The sequence below is a fragment of the Falco naumanni genome, chromosome 3, assembly GCF_017639655.2.
Source record: "Falco naumanni isolate bFalNau1 chromosome 3, bFalNau1.pat, whole genome shotgun sequence".
Taxonomy (NCBI): Eukaryota; Metazoa; Chordata; class Aves; order Falconiformes; family Falconidae; genus Falco; species Falco naumanni.
Window position 1 is genome coordinate 65,877,807 of NC_054056.1, and position 23,228 is coordinate 65,901,034.

The 23,228-nt window shown below is 36.6% G+C and overlaps 1 protein-coding gene across 7 annotated transcripts in view; it reads left to right on the forward strand.

The window, feature by feature from the left end:
- Positions 1–23,228, forward strand: part of TTC39C (tetratricopeptide repeat domain 39C) — a 49,468-nt gene that overhangs the window by 11,372 nt on the left and 14,868 nt on the right. For all 7 annotated transcript variants that reach the window (XM_040586944.1, XM_040586942.1, XM_040586948.1 and 4 more), the window contains exons 3-13: positions 233–361; positions 1,296–1,410; positions 4,876–5,230; positions 6,573–6,741; positions 13,941–14,034; positions 14,858–14,965; positions 15,491–15,600; positions 16,289–16,412; positions 18,787–18,884; positions 19,830–19,934; positions 22,890–22,928. In XM_040586944.1, coding sequence (XP_040442878.1) covers positions 233–361; positions 1,296–1,410; positions 4,876–5,230; positions 6,573–6,741; positions 13,941–14,034; positions 14,858–14,965; positions 15,491–15,600; positions 16,289–16,412; positions 18,787–18,884; positions 19,830–19,934; positions 22,890–22,928 — 1,446 coding nt within the window. The remainder of the gene's footprint in view (positions 1–232; positions 362–1,295; positions 1,411–4,875; positions 5,231–6,572; positions 6,742–13,940; positions 14,035–14,857; positions 14,966–15,490; positions 15,601–16,288; positions 16,413–18,786; positions 18,885–19,829; positions 19,935–22,889; positions 22,929–23,228) is intronic.

Consider the following 23,228-nt stretch of genomic DNA (forward strand, 5'->3'; position numbering starts at 1 on the left):
GGGTTTAGGACTTAATATGTTCTGATTTGTCCTGAAATTTTGGTAAAGCTAGTTTGGTATTTCTGTGTAGGTATGTGTACTGATGTGTGTGTGTATTAATACTTCTCTTTTTTTTTTTTTTTTTTGAAAGTAAGTTTTGTCAAGTTTTTATGAAAACTTACTGTCCTGTACCTTCTGTAGAAATAAAAATATTTGTGATTTTTATCATTCAAACCTGTTTGGTTTTTGGTAGAATGCTATGATGACATTTGAAGAAGAGAAAATGCAACTGGCATGTGATGACTTAAAGGCTACAGAGAAACTTTGTGAAAGTGAAGAAGCTGGAGTTATAGAAACAATCAAGAATAAAATTAAAAAGAATGTAAGAACATTATCTATAAAATTATGAATTGTGTATTGGATAAGTATTTCTGGAAACTTCCCTTCTGTCATCTTTGTATTTTGAATGGATGACTTTAGCTATGTGAAGAGCAGTTGAGATTTATAATAAATTTAGAAATTAAGTAAAATATTTTGCTTGGATTTCCTAATTATCATAAAGTACTCGGGTAATTCATCAGCAGGTTTTGTTGGTGTTGGTACTTATTTTCCTAACACTTCAAATTAGTGATGTACTAAAATCATCTCAGGAGCCTTGTAGTCTGTCTTAATTCAGGCTAACTTTAATTCATACATGCTCTAATAGTGTTCAAAAGGTGTGATGTTGAAGCTGCAGAGTGCTGTGTGCCAGGCATATTTGTAGGGAGTTTTCCTTCCTATTTTAGATTCTTTTCATTCTAAATAATGAAGGAAGCATGCAGACTGAGAACTAGTTAAAGTAGTAATATAGAAATGTCCAGTGAGTGACCTGCCTAGTGTGACATAGCAGATCTGTAGCAGAAAAAGAGGCTGTTTCTCTTCACTGTTTAGTTTACTTGGTAACAAAGTATTGAACCTAACATACTTAACTCTGCTCTGAAGAAGCACTGTGTTTTCCCTGCCACTTGTATATACCCCTTTCTGTGCTCTTCCTAATATCTTTTAGTTGCATGTCTGATGCATTTAGGAATAATTAAGTGAAATGTAAATCTGTTCCCTAGTATATGTGTAAGATTTCTGTATTTATTAAGTAAGATCTTGCTTGATGATCTGTGAGAGAAATTTTAGCATAGTTTTGCACTTCAAAATGCTGAGTTAATTTAGTAGCAATACTACTACTTGTAGTTAATTCTGGATTGTGTAACTTGTCAGATTTAGACTAGTATTATGTATTTGTTAATATTTTTCTGTGCTTTGTGTTTGTATAATCTAAACAGGTTGATGGACGAAAATCCTCCCTATCCATGATAGATCGTCTACAAAGACAAATAATTGTAGCAGACTGTCAAGTATACTTGGCTGTGCTCTCATTTGTAAAACAAGAGTTATCAGGTATACTGTTGCTTTAATATTTAGATACATTTTTTGTATTGTAGCTTTTTAATAAAACTTGATCATAAGGTGGCAATATGACTATCAGTAAAGGTGATTGTTTCATAAGAGCGAGCACATTTCCATTTGAAACATTCCAAGATTAGTACACTTGCAGAGGTTATACCTTTGTGTAGGCAGTAGTATCATAAAATGAGTTTGATTGCTACAGATTACAGCTTCCTGTTTTTTTCATATCAATAATCCTATTCAACTGATTCTCTTTAGCTAGGTTGGCATTCTTTACCTCTCCCATAGAGGCATTTGAGGAGTTGGTACGAAGATGGGTAGCATTTGTATGCTTTGTGTGCCCTGCAAGATAAGAGGCTTTTAAGTCCAAGCCACTGGGAAAATCCTAATGTCCCATATACATTATGTTCATGACAACTCAAGGAGGTGACAAACTTCCAGTGAAAGTAATTTTAAATGAAGCGTGTTGAAGATGGAGCTACTAAATCAGTTCTTATTCTCTGGTCACCGGAGCGTGTCCTTGCATTCCAAAGAGGTTAATCCTGTTGTGTTGAATACAGACCTCCTTGTCTCAGCTGCAAAGCTGTTCCTAATGTTCTCTTGCGTTCCTTGATCTCTTGCGTAATCTTAAAACATGCCTTCATCCATTTCATTCATAGAAAATATGATCAAGGTTGTATACAAAGTGAGCGCATTCCTAGGCTCTTACCAAATCAGTGAAGACCAAGAGATGGCAGTCAGACTAGCTTGTCAGTGAAAACCCTGCTGCCAGCTGGAAGGAACCAGGGAAATAAAATTCAGATTATTTAAAATAACACTTAAGACCTTCAGTCAAGGACATAATGCTTTTTGTGATCTGCAGACTTTATTTCTTCCAGGCCGTGGCATCAAGAATATGTTTGGTTCTAGCTAGCAAGAATTCAGGGGATATTTCTGTCTGCTGTGTGTGTAGTGCTGCAGGGAGGTTTTCTTAAAATTTTTGATGCGGTTCTAGGTTTTCGCTTGTGGGGGTTTTCCTCCCCACCCCCTTTCCCTGCAAGCTTTTATTGAGGATGGTGTCTGTTTCCTTTCTCTCTTGTCTCAGAGAACTGAAGTGGGTAGCAGAGCACTGCAGAACATGCATTGTATTTGGGTTAGCCTACTGAGTGAAAAATACACCTGAAATCTGCAGTTAATATTCCAGGTGGTTAAATGCCACTTCAGTGACTGCTAGTTGCTGAACTATTGCATCTATTGTTTCAGTTTATTATCTTCCTGATTATGTATAAACATCTTTCTTTTATATTGTGTTTCTGTACAGAAATAGTAACCAGACTATTGAAATGAGTAATTTAAAAAAAAAAAAAAAAGGCTTTCTCCAGAGGCAGACAAATATTTCTTATCAGTGGATGAGTAAAAAATGTCTTGTGTTTTTCTTCCTGGAACAGTTTGACAAGAAGCATATGATGACATGCAAGCTGCTTTCTCATATGCCTCACACATTTTAGATCTTATTTTCCACCCTCGTGGATGTATTACAAATTATAAATTTATACAAATCATAAAATTAGCAACACAGCAACTTACATTAGCTTCCCACAGCAATATTGAACTACCTTTTCTTGATATTTACCACTGCTGTTGTGGATCTGCCTACTTTCAGAAGTTCATGGGGGAAATCAGCTCAGTGATTGGGCTTGATTTAATTTTTATGTTTAAAAAGTCAAAGTCATTTTGATTTGTTAGATTGTTTTATCTTAGTGTATCGAATCTATTAGGGTTATGCTGTTAGTGAACTGTTAAATGAGAGCACACTGATGGAAGTAAAGCATAAAACTATACTTTTTTCCCACATCGTATCCTTTCGATTTGATGCACGCATCAGAACACATTAGTTAGCTATTAGCAGAAACACTATCTGTAGGATAAGTAAAATGTGGGTTTTTCCTTATTAGTCTGCTGCATTGCTGTGCATTGTTGTATAAACATTCATCTTGTGGTGAATGAACCACATAACTTTTAAAATATTCTGTGCAGCCAAAAAGTGACCTAATTGCTTAAAACTGAAGTAATGTTAGTTTTGTAGTGCAGCTGAATCATGGTAGAGGTTTACTTTTTTTATTATAACACTTTAATGTGGAGGTCAAGATAGAGGATTAATTTTTTAATACTTTAATTTCATGTTGACAGAACCCTTCTGTCACAACTGAGAATACAAATTCTACAGTCTTTCTCAGTGCATTTTCTTAAGACTATCAGACTAGCTCCATCTCCTCCTCTTCATACAACAAGAATCCAAAAAGAGGTAATCTAGTCTATGATGGTACTTTGCCTAGATGATTTTTTTGTTGTTGTTGTAATTGTAAGGATTTTGTTAAAGATTCAAAGGCTTATGAAAAATGGTTTGCTATTAAAAGCATTTTGCTTTTCTTTGACACTCCCCACCTGTTGTGATCTAATTTTGGCATCAGTTAAAACACTGATCTCTGCAAATTTGGTGATACCTGTTTAGAACACTACTGCTATAACCATGCTTTTATTTTCTCTCATTTTAGTTAACTCCTTTTGTCAATGCAGTTCCTAACTCTCAGAGCTCCTATCAGAGACACAAGTGCTGGTGTCTGCTTTTACAGTTAATATGTACAAGTATATTCAGTGTTTGTTTTCTGTTTCCCACTTACCATTATCCAAGGATGTGCCATAATCAAGATGTGTGGCTGTGTAAATAGGGAAATAGGACATCTTCATCTTTTGGTGTATTGTGCCTTTCTTTACCCCCTGTAGAGAGGGTAATGAGACTGAGAATTGCCTCACTTTCAACTGAGAATGCCCCAAACCAGATTTTTAGGGAAATGTAGGTACCCAGCTTGCATTTGAAATTGAGAAATTTAGGCAACTGAAAAATGTTTTAAAGCCATAAAATTTATTCATTCTTCTTTTTTTTCCTATGATTTTTTTTTTCTTTACTTGTAAGGTGTGTTTGTATGAGGGGCAGGGAAATTATGGTGTTGAAAACCTTATTATATAACCCAAAGGAAGGAGCTTCGGTATTTTCCCATCAACTGTCTTTTAATGTTATTTGTGCTTAAGAGATGTAATCTCTTCCTAGAGCTTTGCTTCTCTCTGTCAGGCAGCCATTTCATCTCTATTCTGTAGTGGAGCAGAATCCAGCATTGAGTTTTTTCATTTCTCTATTTCTTTCTGACAGTTGAATTGCTAGACAGTTGAATTGCTACACAGCTGAAGGGAAGTCCCTTTGTATTGCATGCTGTTTTAAAGTCTGTGGTTGAAAAGCGTTTAAGTTTGTAGTGCCCAGTATAACAGAACTCTTCGAGAGGATAGTAGCTATTACAGAATCCTTTATAGAACAAATTAATGCAAATAGAGAGAGCATCCTAGGATTTGTGAAATAGCATTCGCTTAGTATGTTCTACTTCTGAAATATGTCCTTAAAACACTTTTTTCCTTGATTTTTAGCATACATAAAAGGTGGGTGGATACTCCGAAAAGCCTGGAAAATTTACAATAAGTGCTATATGGACATTAATACACTTCAGGAAATATATCAGAAGAAAACAACTCAGGAATCCTTGACTTCTGATGCTGCAAATGATAATCATATTGCTGCAGAAGGTGTAACGGAGGATTCGCTAAACAGACTGAAAGGTGCTGTTAGCTTTGGATATGGACTTTTTCATCTTTGCATATCCATGGTGCCCCCAAACCTGCTCAAAATCATCAACCTGCTGGGTTTTCCTGGAGACCGCCTACAGGGGCTTTCTTCACTGATGTATGCAAGTGAAAGTAAGGACATGAAGGCCCCTTTAGCTACGTGAGTAGCTATATTGAAATGCTTTGGTAGATAATTTAATACTAAAAATAAGTAACTGGAAAAAAGTCAAAACCAAAAAGTCATGTTGCTTTAAAGGAAACAACAGCAGGTAAAATAAACTTGTAGTTTGTTGTTTAACATGCCATGTTTTAGTAAATTCATCACTTCGGAGTGTATGAGGTATCTCTGCTGTTAGTTATTTACATGTATTCGAGGTTTGCTCTTCACTGTATTCTTCAGTACCTTTTATTGTGATGTCTATTAATTTATATGCCAGCAGAATAAATAAAAGCACTCCTTGAAGGCTGAGTAGATTTACCTGAGTTATAGTCTCTGCTATAGAGAGCATACCGTGTTGTATGAGTCATGGATCTCACTTAGCTGTTTATCCTTACTAACAGCCAAATATCTCTTCCTGTGTATTTTTAGTTTTAGCATCTGAGTAAAATGAGTCTTTTTGGAAGAGTATTTTTTGCGTAGCCTTTTCCCCAAGCCTTTGTACTGCATTCAGGTGGTCTTATGAGGCGAAGGGTTAGCCAGACCTAATTTAAACTGCCTTCATAAACGGGTTTATTATCCCATTATCTCCAAATCAGTGCTTTTATTACTGGACCTACTGCAGGTACCATCAGATGTCATTTTTGAAACATTGACAGGAGAGCTAAAGTCTCTTCTGTTTGAGGAGAAGAATCAGATTTCTGATGGGTTAAGAAAGGTTAAGATTAAATGTTCCTGTTGATTCGGGGTTTTTCTCCTTTCTGGGGAAGAAAAATGGTATTTTTGGAGGTGTTTCCTCCTTCAAATGGTCTTGGAAATCTTTGTGCTCTGCCTTTGTTTCCAGGAGTGATGCAGGTCATATAGATGTCTGTTCTCCTGAACACTGGATGTGTTTCTTTTTGATACTGATTTCAAGTGTGTCTGCTGATGTGTGTTTAGTTTTGTTTTTTGGGTCATCCCTCTGTCATATTGTGTGTCATGTCCCGTGTGTCGTCAGTCGTCCCCGTCCCCCCCCGCAATGAACAATTTGTTTTCAGAGTCTTCCTGTCGGGTTTTTATTTTCTGAAATCTAGAGTTCTAAAGGCCGAACTGCTTTGATGCTTTGAGCTTGATTGTTACCTTACCTTTGGGTCATGTGCACTGAATTGTATGTTCAGGTGCAGTTTAGGAGTACGTTGCTGTATAGCAATAGCATTGTTGTTTGTTTTAAAGCCAGGTTGTTTAAGAAAAGATTCATATCTTTCTTTGTCTGTCAGAGTAATTTAAAAAACTTGCCTGTGTAGGATGTTATCCTTCAGTCTCTGTTTACGAGCTGTAATCCTTTTTACTCTTATGTTTCTTTTAGATTAGCTCTTTTGTGGTACCACACAGTTGTCCGTCCCTTTTTTGCCCTTGATGGCAGCGATAACAAGGCAGGACTGAAAGAGGCAAAAGAAATTCTTGCAAAAAAAGAATCTGCTTATCCAAATTCTTCTCTGTTTATGTTCTTCAAGGGAAGGATACAGCGATTAGAGGTATTGCATGTTTTCTTCCTTTTGACAGATTTCTCTTCCCCACCTTTTGTTATTTTATGTTTTTCTGATGTGAATAAACTGTGCAAGCTTCAGCAAATTTTGAGTGAGAATATAGTTAGATGGGAAGATAAGAAGAAAGGATTAACTCCTTCCCAGTTTCAAGTTCACAACAAATCTGCTCTTCCACTACTTCTATCTGAATTAATGGCACTTGGAAATTCTTTTTTGGCTACTTGATACATTTGTAACTCTATGCTAAAAGGAAGTGCTTTTGGCCGCTCATGAGTTTCTTGTGGTATAAATAGCTATTTCAGTTTTGCTTGTCAAGCTAAAATCTGAGTGTTATCTGCTGAGTACATAGCATTTATCTTCCTCTTTTCATTTTATATATTATTCACATACAGCTAATTCTCTGCAATGATTTCCCTCAAATAACTGCTTTTGCTTTTAAGAGGTCAAACCAGGATGTTTTCTGTTGCTAAGGGTGAGCTCTGACCCAAGCAGAAATGTATTCACTGAAAATGTGTTTGTGAATGCTGTTGCAGAGTGTTATTCAAACACTGCAGCAGCTTCATGAGTTTTGGCTGAGTACTTCTTTAAGAATCTCTGATAATACAAGATGGTGGTGAGTACTTGAAACTATTCAACTCCTACCTGCTGCTTTCATCAGACCAGAATATTTCCAGAGCAATTAGATTAACAAGAAAATCCAACACAAAAGCACAAACCCAGAATGTTCAAACTCTTCATCTCAGCATCATAATGAAAAGAGCTAATCCAGATTTTAATATTTGGTGGTTGCTCTTTGCTAGCATTTGCAATTACCTCTCAAATACAGCTTAATATTTTAAGGGAAGTAGCAACAATAATAGAACAAAGGCACAGGCTTCAGTGGCCTATCAGATTTTGCAGGTATATTCTTGCATGGGCTTTGGATGTTGTTTCTCTTTTTTTTTTGCTGTCTTTCTGAAAGAGTGCATTTGGGGAATTCCACTGGCACAGGCAAGCTGTCAGTCTTTGAGAAGTATTGCTGTTTTCCAAGTAGGAAAGATTTTAATGGTCTTTGTTCAAGTATATGCACATTCCATTCTTACGGTAAAAATCAAATTTGCTAGGAATAGCTGCACAATGAATGCAAGTGCAGTTAAAAAGGTAAATATGTTGACTACCAGAATGTCATCCCCCCCACGTTTAGTGTAATGAAGAATAAAATTCAACTGATTTCTTCTGACTTGCAGGGCAAGCTAGGACAAAAGCGTAAACATAAGTTGTCAATAAACAGTATATGTTCCTATGTGTAAGCACAGAGGATAGGTTTGGGATGAGTGTCAGTTTTGTGTAGTCAGTCCATTTCTGGAGTACCATTATGTTTCAAAGGAGAGTTCTTAGCACGTTGTCTTGTAGTATTTGTGCATTAAAAGATGTCATATATAGATACCGAAGTTTAACTGCAAGTGAAATAGTTTGTGTGCAAGACAGTGTGGCCATATTAACAAAGTTAGTTAGCTTAGGCAGGCAAAATCCTGTGTGTTATGCTACGTAGCTGGAACTTTAGTCAGCAGAAAGCTTATTGATTACTAACAGGAATTACAATGTTCCTTTGCTATTCAGGTATTTGTTTGCATGAACCTTTTTCCATTCAGCAGCCTCTTTCCCCTGCCATCATTGCTTTAAGTGGTACCATATCACTGAGGCTTTGCTGTGTCTAAATGCTTTGGTTAAATGTGTCTGGCTCTTCTGTAGACTCTTATGGATTTACAGGCTTCATTTATTCAAATGTTGTTGGCATCATAGTAAAGGCAGATATGTGACTGGTGTGCAGAAATCCAGTGCAGCTCCCCATGCCACTGCCACTACACTTGTGGTTACATGTCTCAAATCCGGGCATGGGTCTTAGAGCGTCCATTGTCCATTCTGAACCAGAAGTGCATATGTACTCTATGAATCAACATATTAATTTATAATCTAAATGTCAACCTCATCTCCAAGGTGGGTGAGGAGAGCACTTGCAAAGTCTGGGGAATGTTTAAATGGTCTTCCTTGAAATTGTTAATACACAGGTAAGTTTAAATTCCTTCCACCAGACATGAGAATATTATTTTCAGATGGTTTAATGAAACTGGGAAGTCTGTGCTTTAACCTATGTCCACTTAAAAGGGTACCTTGTGCTGAAGCTTATAGATTTTATAGTCTTCAACGTCTTATTTTCTAACAGTTCTGTGATAACATTTAATTGTACATAGATGAAGGGCAGCTTAGACATTGTTACACAGAAGAGCTTGGGGAAGTTCGGATCAGTAATGGTCAATGTAGGTTTTGTATTGGAGCCTACTAGCACTCAGTCCATTGGATTTCTTTTATAGCCTTAGATCCATCCTGCGTATGTTTTGGGTATGTTTCAGCTGAGCTGATGGTATATTCAGTTTCTGTTAGCAAGTCTGCATACACCTGTATGCTATGTGTGTATGGGTTTTTTCTATGGAGAAAAACATTAAGAAGCATAGTTCAGCCATGGACACTAGAGGAAGGGGAACACTTCAAAAGACAGAAGCAGTTAATGCAAGACTGAACAGTGAGACACAGATCTGACAAAAGAGAAAATTGCCAAAGAGATGGTAGTTGAGGAGAAAGGAAGATTTCATAGCGACAGTGCTGTGAAAGACAAATGAAGAACATGTAACTGCATAATGCTTCGTGCACCAAAAAGCATGTATGAGTATTAGTCAATAAAAGTCTTAACAGACTGGTTTTCTAAGTGGCAGCCTTAACAGGTACTCTAAATGTGGACCAAATTATTTTTCAGCTTTTTTCCCAGATTCACATTTTTTTGAGAAATGAAGTCTGAAAGTGTTTGGAGACTATTGAAATGAATGAATTAAGGGAAAGGAGAGGAGGATGATCTGGGAAAGCTGGAACGAAAGTGCACCAGAAAGTTAAAGATTGCACTGGTAGGCTGCTCAAACGTGCACCCCCTCCTCCCCCAAAGAGGTGGTTAAGAGACTGCGTATTGAAAGTAGTGGTTTTCCTGACTTCTGTTTAATTCACTTGGCTGTTTTTATGGGCATAGCTATAGCTGTGCTTGACTTAGGATTGTATGGTACATATTCCAGCCTCACAGGTATTTCTATGTGAATGTCTATTTCTGTCTCTGAAATACTTTCCACTAAAGCTGGTAATGATGTTTCAAGTAAGTTTAAGCTACTAAACCCAAGTGAGAATAATGTTTTATACTCATGCCTAAAGGGTACTTAAAAAATATAATCAGTATAATAGCTGCTGAAACCCACTGGTCTGAAACCCAGTCTAGTAATTATGTTAGTTAATAACAATTTACTTTGAAACTGTTACTTAAAGTGTTGGAGTGTGGTATCATGGCCAGTAGTGAAAGGTAGGCACAGTCGTAGCATGGTAGAAGGTAGAGTAAAAGGTGGTGGTCTAAATCTTACATATTTCTGCTTTTCAGCTTGCAATTTTGCTTTCTCTTTTTTCTTTTTTTCCTAATCAGTAACACTTTTTAAAAAATTCCACCTGCTTTTTTAAATAGTACAAATCACCCCACTTAGAAATAGTTAAATAGATAACTTCATATGGAGAGTGGTAAGGGTATAAAGCCAAAATAGTGTTTGACAAAATTGTGAACTGGGCAAGATTGCTTCTCGTTTGGAATGGAGAGTGGACTCTGGGTATGTATACATAAATGACAAGAAATCTCTGGGGCTGGGACAAAAAACTAAGGCTTGATCTATAGAGTTCAGTTGGTATAGGTGCATGCTAAGAGTGAAGGAAAAAGTACCAAATACTCCAGCTGACAGGGAAAGCAGGTGTGCTACAGTGTGTTTGATGTGCGGGCTGGTGAAAATATGCAGTGTTATTGCAGGCTTAAATGTAATACTTACAAGTACCCTTGCTTTTTTAGTTACCTTTTGGGGACATCTTGGTATCAGTGGTATCCTTATTTAGAGGTGGGAGGGTATGGCATGCAAAAGTAGCCTGAGGGCAAGAGTAGTAATAAGCATTGAAAAGTCTTAAATGAATTTTCTGGAATGAAGTCATAATAATGTCTTAAGAAATTTTCAGGGCTTGCATAATGTCAAGGTTTATTTTTCAGGAGTTCTTTTGGTTCCTCTAGTTACTTGTTCTAGGCTATAAAATACAGAAACCTAGTTTTAATACGTTTTGATTTTGTGGCATGTCTAGGGAAAATTGGTGGCAGGGGGTATTAAGGAATAGAAAATACAGGCTTTGAAATTTCGCTAGTGTCCTCCAGTGTAAATTGTCCCCTTTTAGATATTGTTTGCTGTGTTCCTCTTAATTACGAGCATGATGACTTAAAAGCTTTACAAATTCATGGTGCTGATCAAGAATAGAGAGGTCCTGGGAGAGGGAAAGTGTCCTGAGATTTCAGAAGAGCTCTGTAGGGGTGCGTTGGCTCAGGAAACTGCCTTAGCTCAGGAAGCTCTGTAGATGCATAGTTGGTGAATCACTGTGTCTTTGTTTTTAATCTGAAGTCAAGAAATGTAAGATTGTGATTTTCGCATTAGCTTCAATAATCTTCGTCATGGTTATGTAGGTCTGTATAGTAAACACTTTATGAATTAATCTTTTTTTTTGTCTTTGTATTGTGTCCAAGAGAGACATGAGTAGTGCCTGTTGAAGGAATTACAAGTGTGTGTGTGTATATATTTTTTTGAAATCTCAAAAACATCAATTTCAGGTGACAGCCATGAAGTAACACTTGCAGACTCTTGGGACTTGATAGTTTGTTTCTTCTTTGAAAGAGTAAATGGATAATAATTTATTTTAAGAGTTAACGCTAAGAGTAGAAAATCATGTTTTAGCATGTTGTCACAATCCCTGGACATGACTGAAACTACAATTATTAAGGAATGTCTCGGAAACATACTTTACTGAACTTAGTGCTTAAACTTAAGGCAGATATTAAAACGTTTGAGAGATCTAGACAATTAGAGAAATTAATTATAGAAGATTGACTATTCACCTAACTGATCTTGTGTATTGCTGGGTGGTCAGTATTTCATGTGGGGCCCCAGGCTGGTGTATGGCATTGCAGGCAGTGATGTAATTGCCGTTAGTCATTGCGTGGAATAACATGCCCTACAAATAAGTGATTTATATTTTCATATTGTTTTTAGGTTTTTAGAAGGCAAAGTATCTTCACAGAGGGCTAAATATTTAGATCTTTTTTTTTGCGTTTTCCTCAGAAAATAGGTTTACTGCATTTCTAAACTTCCTAGCTCAAAGATAAAGTTCTAAGCTGATGTTACCTGATTTTATTTTTTCTGTAAGACTGGGCTCATTTCTTTCTAGGAAGTCATGTTGGGGTGACGCAGCATCAGCTGAGTAATGTGTAGTACAGAGAATGTGCTGCTTCAAAAGTAAACAAGGTGTATGTTGCTGGAGGCTCCCTGGTAACTTTAAGGGCAAATATAACTCCCCTGTCTTTCTGTGTAGTATATGCTTCTGCTATGCCAACAAGCATCTTAGTCTAATTGCTGTTCTATTTTCTAAGTGTACAGTGTTTATATTGGTACAGCAGTGGATCCCTTTGCTGGCATTTGCCCTGTCTTGATGCAATATATAGGATTTACAGTTCAATTGTTACTTAGCAAGTGAAAGTTCTCCCTGGTGAGACAAGAAAGATCTAACAAAATCAGTTTAGAGCGCTCTCTATGTGGTTTTAAGATATAACGCTGCAGATTTCTGCAGGATTTTTTTAATTCAGTTATGGTTGCTGCGTAGATGACAGATTTGCGTTTACAAGGGTTTCTTTTACTTTAAAGATTCTTCTGTTGTATCAACGCAATTGTATGTGAAAATAAATATAGGAACACTATTGAAGTGGGTATAGGTCATATTGGGATATATAGTGTGTCTGTATAAAACTAATTAAATGTTGATTTGCATCCCCCTCTTTGTGATGAGTGTTACGGAGAAGTCCCATGCTAGACTGCAGAAACTAGTAATTAAGGTAGTCAAAAGAGCTATCGTTCAAGTTTTTATAAAACAGTCAGCCTCTTTTTGCTAAGCTGTTGGTAATGAGTTTATTAAAATGTTTTTTTTTTCCTCATATGTCTTTTTATCTTCTTTCATGTCATGCAGCATTTATGAATTCTCTATCAACTTAAAAGTTTAAATTTTGCTTAAAGTTGTTACTGAGGGATGTGGAAGAAGGTGAAATAGTTAAAAATAAAATTAAATATTAAAGATGCCTTTATTGTGCATAAAGTTAAACTTTATTGGCAGATACTAAAAATAAGACTTTTAAAGGTGGAATGGTCATTAAGAGTAGAAATGAGATTATTCAAAAGCTTACTGCACAAACACAATTAATTTAGGTTAGGACTTAATAGAAAATAGAAGGAATGTAGCCAGTGATTTTTAAGGTTGAGAGAGATTCTGAACTGGCTGTAAGTTATTGCTGATCATTACTACGTTATTAAACTCCTCTACTATCCCCTTCCCTCCCTTTTTGAACTGGTGTCCTACATTTCTCTTTTAATATGACTTTTAGAGTGCAAATTTCTTACCATATGTTTTTAATTTTTACTCTTGTACGTGGTAGAACTGATTGTTAGTACTTTACAAAGCAAATGCTTTGCATTGTCTGGAGTTTCATTTAAATATAACTCTGAGTTGCTTTGTATTGGTGATTTTTACTTTCCTTGCCTCTTATAGTTCAGCTTTTCTCTTGTGTTTCGTATCATGAATATGAAATACATGGAAAAATGTTCACCATGGGACCTCTTTAAGATGCTTGTTTGTTGTTGTAAATAAAGGCGTTCTCATAATTTGCGCATATTTCCATTCAGAAGTGATCAGGTCAAGAAAGCTGGGAGGAAAGAAGCTGGCCAAAGGAATTGCAATATAGAGCTGGTATATTGAATTAGTATTAGCTCTTCTTCAAATGGTTAGCTTTATGGTGGATTTTAGCTCATTTAAAATAATCTAGAGTCTGAAATGAATTTTGAGGTTTTCCTCTCAGTGGGATGTTGTGCCTCCTTCATCTAATGAAACCAGAGGTGCAATCTGTAAGACACTTCATTTATTTCTTTTTAACCATATAGTTATTTTAAATACCTGTTAACAAAAGTCTGAATGTTCTCTTTATCAAATTATCCAAAAAAATACAGATTTCAGGCATCTGAATTTTTTTTTTTTTCTTCTTTCACATTTCTTAGTGTCAAATCAATAGTGCCTTGACCTCATTTCATACCGCTTTGGAACTTGCAACAGACCAAAGGGAGATTCAACATGTCTGCTTATACGAAATAGGTAAGTTGGATATGTTTAATCTATAAATAGCTCACTTTCAAGTTTAGACTAGCAACTTCAGTGAACAAAGTGTGTTGTGTTTGTTTTTTTTAAATTAGGATTTTAAAAAAGGGTTTAGAATACTAGCCTTTTGTCTTGGATGGACTATGGTGATAATCCTGTTGTCTTGTTTGGGCAAGTAGAATTCAACAGGTTTTTGTTTTATGCAGATATAAGGTGATACAAAATCAGAGAGCAGACTGCAGAATCAAGGGCAAACTGTTCACCTACAGAATATTATTAAAAATGAGGAATTAATTAATCTGAATTTGTCTGTGGAATCACCATTTCTGTGCCAAAACCTAATAGGTCTGTTTCGCAGTTTGCAGGACCTATATCTATGAGTCGCGATATAGGCTGTATGTTCTTAATTTGCATACGAGCCTTTAGATTGGAGAAGATACTTTGCGTCAAGCTTTAAATGTGACTCCTTAAGGGATCTTGTCAGTGGGGAAGAATAAGGGAGAAAGTAGTAGCTTTGTAAGTTTCAGCCTCTGACAAAAATATGGTATTATTTAAAAATAATTAAAAAAGAGCTTTTAGTGTCTGTATAGATTTGTTGTTGGTTTGAAGTAGATTCATTATTTTGTATGGATTCTTATAATTCAGCATTTCCCAATGAATTTAAATCAGGCTTTAAATGTATGTCATCAATTTGTTTTAAGTTTTCCAGTTACTGTTGTTAAACTAGCTCCAGCTCTTGTAACAGACTCTGTTTCAGTAATGTTGACACCAAATTTGAATTACCGTGCTTTCTCTGAAGTTAAATTAGTCTTGCTTTTAGGTTGGTGCAGCATGATAGAGATGAATTTCAAAGATGCGTTTGAATCCTTTGAAAGGCTTAAAAATGAATCCAGGTGGTCCCAGTGCTACTATGCTTATTTAACAGCAGGTGAGTATATTCAATGTGTCAGATAAATGATAAATCGGTGATGTGATAAGGTTTTGGCACTGTTTTGGTTTTGGAAACTTAGTAGTGTACATAGTGCCTTCCACACTGCCTGCTGCTTATGCAGCTTTATGCCAGAGTTCACTTACATAATTTCCTTTGTTTATATAATGTACACTTGCATGTGTGTGCATGTACATGAATGTTCCCCTCCTGCACCCAATGTGTTCTGATTGTCTGTGTAGTGACAGGTCATATCATAGTGTATTGCAACGATTAAATAAATAAATCCTTGGAGGTTGGGTGATACTAGTTCCTTTAATGGGTATGAAAAAGAAGTATTGACTTGTTAATGATCACAGAGGTTTCTTGGGAGAGTTGGAGTTTGCATGTTTTGTCAAATCCCTGGTCTGGATCCTTTCTGGAAGTGAGTGTGTTTTTTGCTGTGACTATATGATATCTAATCTTAATTCTTCCTGTTTCATATCCCAGTAGTGTTAACACATCTTTGTTTCTGTGTTGTTACAGTGTGTCAAGGAGCCACTGGTGATGTCGGTGGTGCTCAGAATGTGTTCAAGGAAGTTCAGAAGCTTTTCAAAAGAAAAAACAATCAGATTGAACAATTTTCAGTGAAAAAGGTTTGGTTTAGCTCAGGCTGACTTGTTTCAGTACAATAATTACACTTGGTAATTTTGTTGAATTCTTTACCAGTATTTATTTTTGAAGGATGTATCTGTTTTCTGCTGTGTTGCTTCTGTAGAATTAGTGGGATGGATTCAGATGGGAAAACAATAGTGTCATGTCTTGTAAGAACCTAGCAAAGGAAATGTGAATTAGCTGTTCGCTTTACAACTACAGTAATTGTTAAAGATAAAAATACATGATATTGTAGTTGCTTTAGTAATTTTCCTTCTAGCTTAGCCTTTTTTTACTTCTTTTTATCTTGTCTTGTTTGTCAAAGCCTTAGTTGTTTTGAAAGCTAGGAATTGTCCAGGAAATATCTCCCACTGATGATCTTGCAGATGTTACCATTTCAGCATCCAGTCAGTGTGTACTTGGGATTGTGAAATACAGTAAAACAAATCAGACTGCATACAAGGAAGCATTGGTTGTGGTCAATATATAAGCCTTTAAATTAATTGAAAGATTTTGCTTTTTAGTCTTAACATCTTTAAGCTCAGTTACTGTTGACTTTATTTTCATAAAATTGTTGGATGCTTTCATGAAACAGTTAGAATTGCTGTTGGTGGTATAACTTGTGAATAATACTGTGTTCCCTATAAAGGGATCAATGACAGATCTCCCCTCTTTCTCCCCGCCTTGCAGGCAGATAGATTTAGAAAACAAATGCCGACCAAAGAGCTCTGTGTCCTGGCATCCATTGAAGTATTGTACTTATGGAAAGCCCTTCCAAACTGTTCCCTCTCAAACTTACAGCATATGAGCCAAGGTACAATATTATTCTTTATTTGTTTACTTTTGTAAATGAGGTGTGTAATTTTCTTCTGTTGCACGGAGTAGCTGATTGTTGTAGCATGAAAATTTAAACTTACGTGCATGTGTCATAGCAAAGCAGTTTGAGTAACAAAAAAATTATGACCCATTAAGATTCAGCTTAATGCTTTATTTTTACCATTTTTCTAGGTTTTTGGAAATTTAACTGCCTGCTATGTATGGTCGTTTTTTAACCAGTTGCGTTTGCCCATTGTTTAAAACAAAATACTAGCATGATAGTTACTGTCCAAAGTCACTAAGCAGAATTTAACTCATTTAAACCTAGCTACAAAATAATAAAAGATAAAATAAACCTAGCAGTTCATTTCTGGATGTCAGCTTTCTTCTAAGAGGATATATGTAGCTTGTGAGGTCATCTATCATACAAAGGTTCTGTTTATCTTGGCCAGTGGGACCATCTTAGAGGTGAAAGGAGCATTTTATAGTTGCCTCTTTCTTAGGCTCCAGATGTCTTTGGATGTATGTCACGTGAAGTTTATTGTAGCAGTGTTTATCTTGTTTTCAGGACATCCAAGCAATCAGTCTTGTTTGCATTCTGCAAACAATTTCAAGTTGGTTTATTTTCTAAATTAGCAGGTAATAAAAAATGTCTGCCACTGAGATACTTCCCTTTTTCTATAATTGTGAAATCTTGTGGACTACGCAATTTTTATGTTAAGCTAGAAAGCCACCAGTCTTTAACTTGAGAGTTAGGACTCATTGTGGGATTTTGTTCTGGTTTTATTTTAAGATAATTTGTCTATTTAAATTGTGTGTTGATAGTGGGTTACATTCACATCCTTAGTTTTCTAGTCCCAAAGATAATGCTGAAGACTTTTAAATTAGATTTACTTTATGTAAAAATAAATTTTGGGAATTTTTTGTCTGTCATTTACCCTCAGAACAATAAGCTTTAGAGGTTGTAAAGAGTATGTAGTCCTGGTACATTCAGAAGCTGTGATCTTCCTTGTATAAGCTTCTAATCAGTGGTTCATGTTTCATTGTGAAATAGCAGTATAGCTTAAAATTCACAGACTTTTTCTAGGTATGACACAGATGTGTCTGCATTAGCGATCCCTGGTTTAAAATTTTCTGCATGATGAGTGTTATTGCTGTGCCTTATGTGTATTTGAAGAATGATGAGATGGTAGAGGATTTAGTTTTATATGTATTCGCTTCCTCTTCTCTTGAACACTTGGAGTGTAATTTGCTGGGGTAAGTTTCCAGACTTCCTCAGGGCTGGAAGTTGACTTACAGGAGTTAATTTGTATCCACATGTATCTCTGTAAGTAAAATGCCAAGTAAATTGAGACTTGCAGTACAAGTGAGAGTTGACAGCCTCATGTGTTGTGTAACATCCAAATTCTTCATGCAGCCTACTCTTAGTTATTCATAGGCGGCTTATTTGGGTTGTGGATTAACTGTGTTCTGAATGCAGAGCTAGTTAAGATCTGGCAGGGTTTAGGAGATGAGGCAGAATGTGAAGTTAAAGGAGCTGCTGCTCCAGGTGCAGCAGTTCAACTCCTTCTGAAGCAACAAAAAGCCCTGCGGGCCTCCCTGTACCCTGGCCTTCCTGGAGGGGACCATGCAGGCAGGTGCAAATGGCTCGTCATGGAACTGGCCTTGATTGAACAGAGCTGGTGCTAACGAGTTTGATCAAAATGGAGCCTGATTAATCTAGAGACAGTTATGCGCATTGTGATTCAGGTCTTTCTGGAATCAGAGCACCTGTCAATTTAGGCACAGTCTGTCCCTGGATTGTGGGCCAGCTAAGGTCTGGCAAATAAGCTTTATCCTCTCAGCACTGAGAACAGTGATGCCAAAATACCCTAGTCTGGGTTAAGTCCAGGACAGATTTTTGTTGTCTGTGACTTGGCTTCAGTTCAGAACAATCAGCTGAACTACTTGCCCTGTGCTCCTTGTAACTTGGACTATATATTTTTCTTTCAGTATCTGGGACAAACCAGTTTCCCATAACAGCAGGAGGTGGTGATTATTTCTTAACTTTACCTTTTAGTGTGTATTTCAAAGACCAGTAGAGGAATGGATTCTCCTCTCCTCGTGAGAAGAATGCACCAACTGCCTTTGACTTCAGCCCATTCATTCCTGTTAGGAATTGTTCTCATGAGTGACACATTACTTGATGAGGTTCACATAAAATGGGTTGTATTTAAAAGAAACCGAATTACTTCAATTTATATTAATGTTCCTAGCATCTCCTTTTTCTGGTTAAATTTAATCATCAAACTAAAAGTCACCATAGACCACAGTTCTTTTATAAGGAAGGATTTCAATCCACCTTGTTTGTTTACTGGAATCTTTTCATTAAGCTTGTCAGGATGTTGATGATTCATCGGCTGTTGGTTTGAGGAATTTGCTTCTTGGTGCCATACACAAATGCTTAGGGAATTCTGAAGATGCTGTTCAGGTAAGTTGTTAAATGATAATTTACATCAGTAATCCTATTGTATGAATTATTCTGTTGAACAGTAGGTATTGTTGAGTAAGAGTGTTAAGCAAGCCATTAGTTTTCAGTGCTATTTATCATTCTGTTTTGTTAATTCCAACAAAGTATGTCAGGTTCTTTTCAAATCTTCTGGTTTAGCGTGTCTTCATTATGTTCTAGGTAATTGGCTCTGTTGAATGAACATGGCAGCTAAAGTGGCTTGTAGCAGCAAGAGTTAAGGGGAAGCTGGGAAGATGAATGGGCAAGTTCTTGCTCTGCTGGATTTACTTTGTCCAACAAAGAAAATTCAACTTTCTAAAAAAACCCAAAACTTTGAGACTGACCTTTCGAAAGCATAGATTTGCTGCTTCACCTCCAGACCTATTAGATACTGAGAGGTTTGTTTATCAAAGAATCGTTTTGCCACTTTTGCCACTGCTCCAGGCTTTAATCTGTAGGCACAACTTTTTTTTTCACCTCCCTCAAACAGAATCCAATTCTGTTCCAATAAGGAACAAGGGAGCTGATGCTGGCTTTACATCTTTTTTTCTCTTTCTTTTTTTTTTTTTTTTTTTTTTTTTTGTCTTAAGCATATCTTAAGTAATCTGTGTACTTCATCTCTGATGTTAAGATCTAATATGTTTTTCAATATGAAGTTGGAAAACTCTTGAAATGGTCAACATATTTACTTGGTAAAAAATCCAAACAAGTAATTTTGCCTTGATACAGTAGTTTTGGTAAAAATGGCTAGGTCCTAGCTTAAAGAATCTCTACCAATGGAAATTGTTAATGTATTCTCATTTTAGCTGTGGGCTGATTTCTAGTGCTTAATGTTGAATTGTACTTCTGGATTTTTTTGAAGTATCAAACCATCAATTTTGATGTATTATTGCAATCTTTTCTTTTTTTTGTCTTTAATTTTCATAGTTCTTTCAGCGAGCTGCTAAAGATGAAATGTGTCGTCAAAACAACTTATACGTCCAGCCATATGCTTGCTATGAACTTGGCTGTCTTTTGTTAGACAATCCAGAGGTAATAGCATAGCCTAATTTTAAACTCTTAAAATTAAGGTGGGGAGTCAAAATACCACTATACAAACAATGGATCAAAGATTATAGGTGATAATAATGTATGTTAAGTTTTAAAAATTCGGTTTATACCTGCTGTAAAGTAAGTTACTACTTTGTTTTCTTTTTTAAACCAAGGCATACAATGTGTGTTAGGCGACAGTCTGAATTTTTCAATACCGGGAGCTGTAAGGACATTCTGAGGAGCTTAGATAACACTGCAATGGCTTGTTTTGTTGTTACTGGGTTTGATTTTTACATAAAACCCAGAGCCTGAGTCTTGGATTCTTCAGGGCGGTTGTTACCTTCCTGATCATTAGTGGTGTCTTTCTCTAGCAGTACAATGAACATGCCTGCAAACCTGCAGGAAGCAGTAAAGCAAGAATTTTGATGAGTGTAGCACCACATTGTTTTGTTTATTATTTAATACTTTATTGCAGAAAGCACCAGACTTGACTTTTCACCTCTCTGATTGTGCCATGATGCCCATTTTCTCATGTGCCTTATAGAAACAGCAGATAGAAATACTGGGGTATGGCAATACTTCTGTTACTCCTCCAGACGCAAAGCCTTCCCTCCCTCTTCACTTCCCTTAGTGTTCCTGCTGCTGGTGGCAGCAGAGGTGTGCCAAGAATGCCTTGGGTAGGTAGGGATTTGTTGTCTGCAGGTGGTACTTAATGTGGTGAATGCCCAGGATCCTTATGTATTTGATTTCCTCTTGGATGCTATTCAAGCTCGAAGTTTACCTGTAGTTGTCCTCTCCAAATAGAAATTGATGCCTTCCTAAAATAGCTCCATGGTTTTGGGATCAAACTTTTATTTGGAATGATACGGTGTTTTTCAGAAGTCTTTACTTTGGGATTATTTATCCCCATGCTTTAAGACTGGTGTCTTCCTAATCTTGCACATCATTGTATTTTGGGAACCTAGCTGGACTGAGGGCACACATACGATCATACAGTTTCATTGTAGGGGATGTATAAGTAAAGTGATTTCAGTCATTTAAATTCTGTTAAAGCTGCTTCTGTTGGCGTTTTGGCTTTCACTCTTGACTAGTGAAGTTTTTGTTACTGAGGATGAAGATGAAAATAAACCACCTGGCTTTCAGACTGTCCGCATGGCTTGGTTGATGATACATTTGATTGTTCAGGTCTTTGTACATGCCCTGCCTCCCAGGGAGCCTAGAGAATCTTAAACTAGGGCAACTTCTGCACCACTCTTGGTGCTGTTTCCCTCCTCAGACATGTAATACCACTACTTGGAGTTTATGCCACATTGCGTGGTGCTTCCTGAATTAGATTGCAAGGTAGGGGAAGCGGTTACAGGGTAATGACTTGAACCTCCACATCACTGGGTGTTGTGTAGAAAGTAGTTGGGCTGATAGCATATTGTATTCTTAAGATTCTGTTTTCAGTTGGTTTTGATCTTGTCAGATTTAATAATCTGAGCTGAACCTTCCCCTTAAAGAGGGAAGCAAAGGAAAATCTTTCAAGAGAAATTATTATTGTGACAAAGGACAAAACTAGAAAACACTTTTAAAAATAATTGTTTTTTGAAAACCCTGCTGCCCTGTGACTTGGAACTGGGCCTTGAAGCCTGGTAGGGAGGTTTGAGTCCAGTAATGTTCCTGCTGCCTTTTTTCCGTGTTCATATTTACATTTCATTATGTCAGGTGTCTCTTAACTTTGCTACCCACTACGCCTTTTTGTAATCTGAAGATTTTGAGAATGTGGGAGCAGTCTTTCCTTCCTCCCTGCTTTAAATGTAGTATGTGCACACGGTAACTGAATGTGGTTAGTGTTGGATGTTTGAGGACTGAGCAAGCCTCAGCTTGCGGCTGTACTGAGAAGCTGTGGTAGTGCTTAGTACATTAAAGACGTGCAGGAAGCTCCCTGTTCTGGCACTTGGGCAATGCGGAGGTAAATGATGCTTGACTTGAATAAAGGGGGATGGGATAGGGAAAAGCAAGAGCTAAAATTACAGGTGAGTGGATGCTGTTTTATAGAAAATTCCATTTCCTAGCTGAGGTGTCATGCGAGAGCTCTGTAATCGTTAAGAAAGAAAAGGGAACAGGATTTTACAAATCACATCTGCCTGAGAGGCTGAGCATGCTGGAGACCTAAGTAACAGATACGGATATGAATATGCATTTTAGTATAAAACCCCCCATGCTGTTACTAAATTTACTTTGCTTTGACATTATTCACCGTTATGTGTTTGGTTTACCATGTCATCTGAATCATCTTTGTTGTTTTAAACTTAATTCTAATCAAGTTCTTCAGGATTTGAATATGGTTATGTCAAGAAGTTTACAGGTTGTTTTTTTTTTGTTGTAGATTTCTTAGACACTGAATGTAACTTAACCAATATAAATACATATATTCATATTTTTCTGTCTTATCAGGCAGTTGATTATTTATTTGTAAGGCTTAAATTAAAAAGGTACTGCATGATAAAAAATAGAACATGAGCTTTTTGTTAGTAAATATTAATCTGCAAATACATATATTTTCCTTAAGGGTTTGAAATTGAGATTTCTGAAACAACTTTTAATGTTTAAAATCTAGTAACTTACTTTGTAGATAAATGGCTTAAACTTCTGGTAAGAAACAAAAATTACTCAATTTGTCATTTATCTGTAGCTTCATTTCTTTCCTCATGGATTGTAGCTCACCATCACCAATAGCAATGTGCATTTAAAGCTGTAATTTCTCCTTTTCTGTAGAAGACGAGATACATAATACTGCGTTTTTTTAGGTGCCTCATTAGTATTTCTAGTTTGCTAATTTGAAAGGGTTTTGTCTGTTGGATACCTTGTTTTCAAGATAAAGATGCTATTCTGGACTGACCGGGCCATATATTTAGATACTCTCTGCAAGGTCTGCAATGCATTTCTAATGCAATATTTGTCTTTTTGTAGACTGTGCCAAGAGGCAAAACCTTACTTCTCCAAGCCAAGGTAAAAAAACTAAGATACTTTCAGATTTTTTGTTTTGGGGGATTTGGGGCAGTGGGAGTACAGTTAAGTGTCGGTGTCCCTCACCTGTAATCTACAAGACTGTCATGTAGATATACATTAATGTATATGATACACATATATGTATATTATGTAGATATGTATTTCTAGGTTAGTCATAGCACAGAGCCCACACTAGTGACCTCTCCTGGACTGTTAGAGCCTTGCCAAGTTTTTCAATTAAGATTTGGCTACAGAAAGGTTGAAAATAACAACTCTCCCCTCCTTGCCTCTTCCAACTGG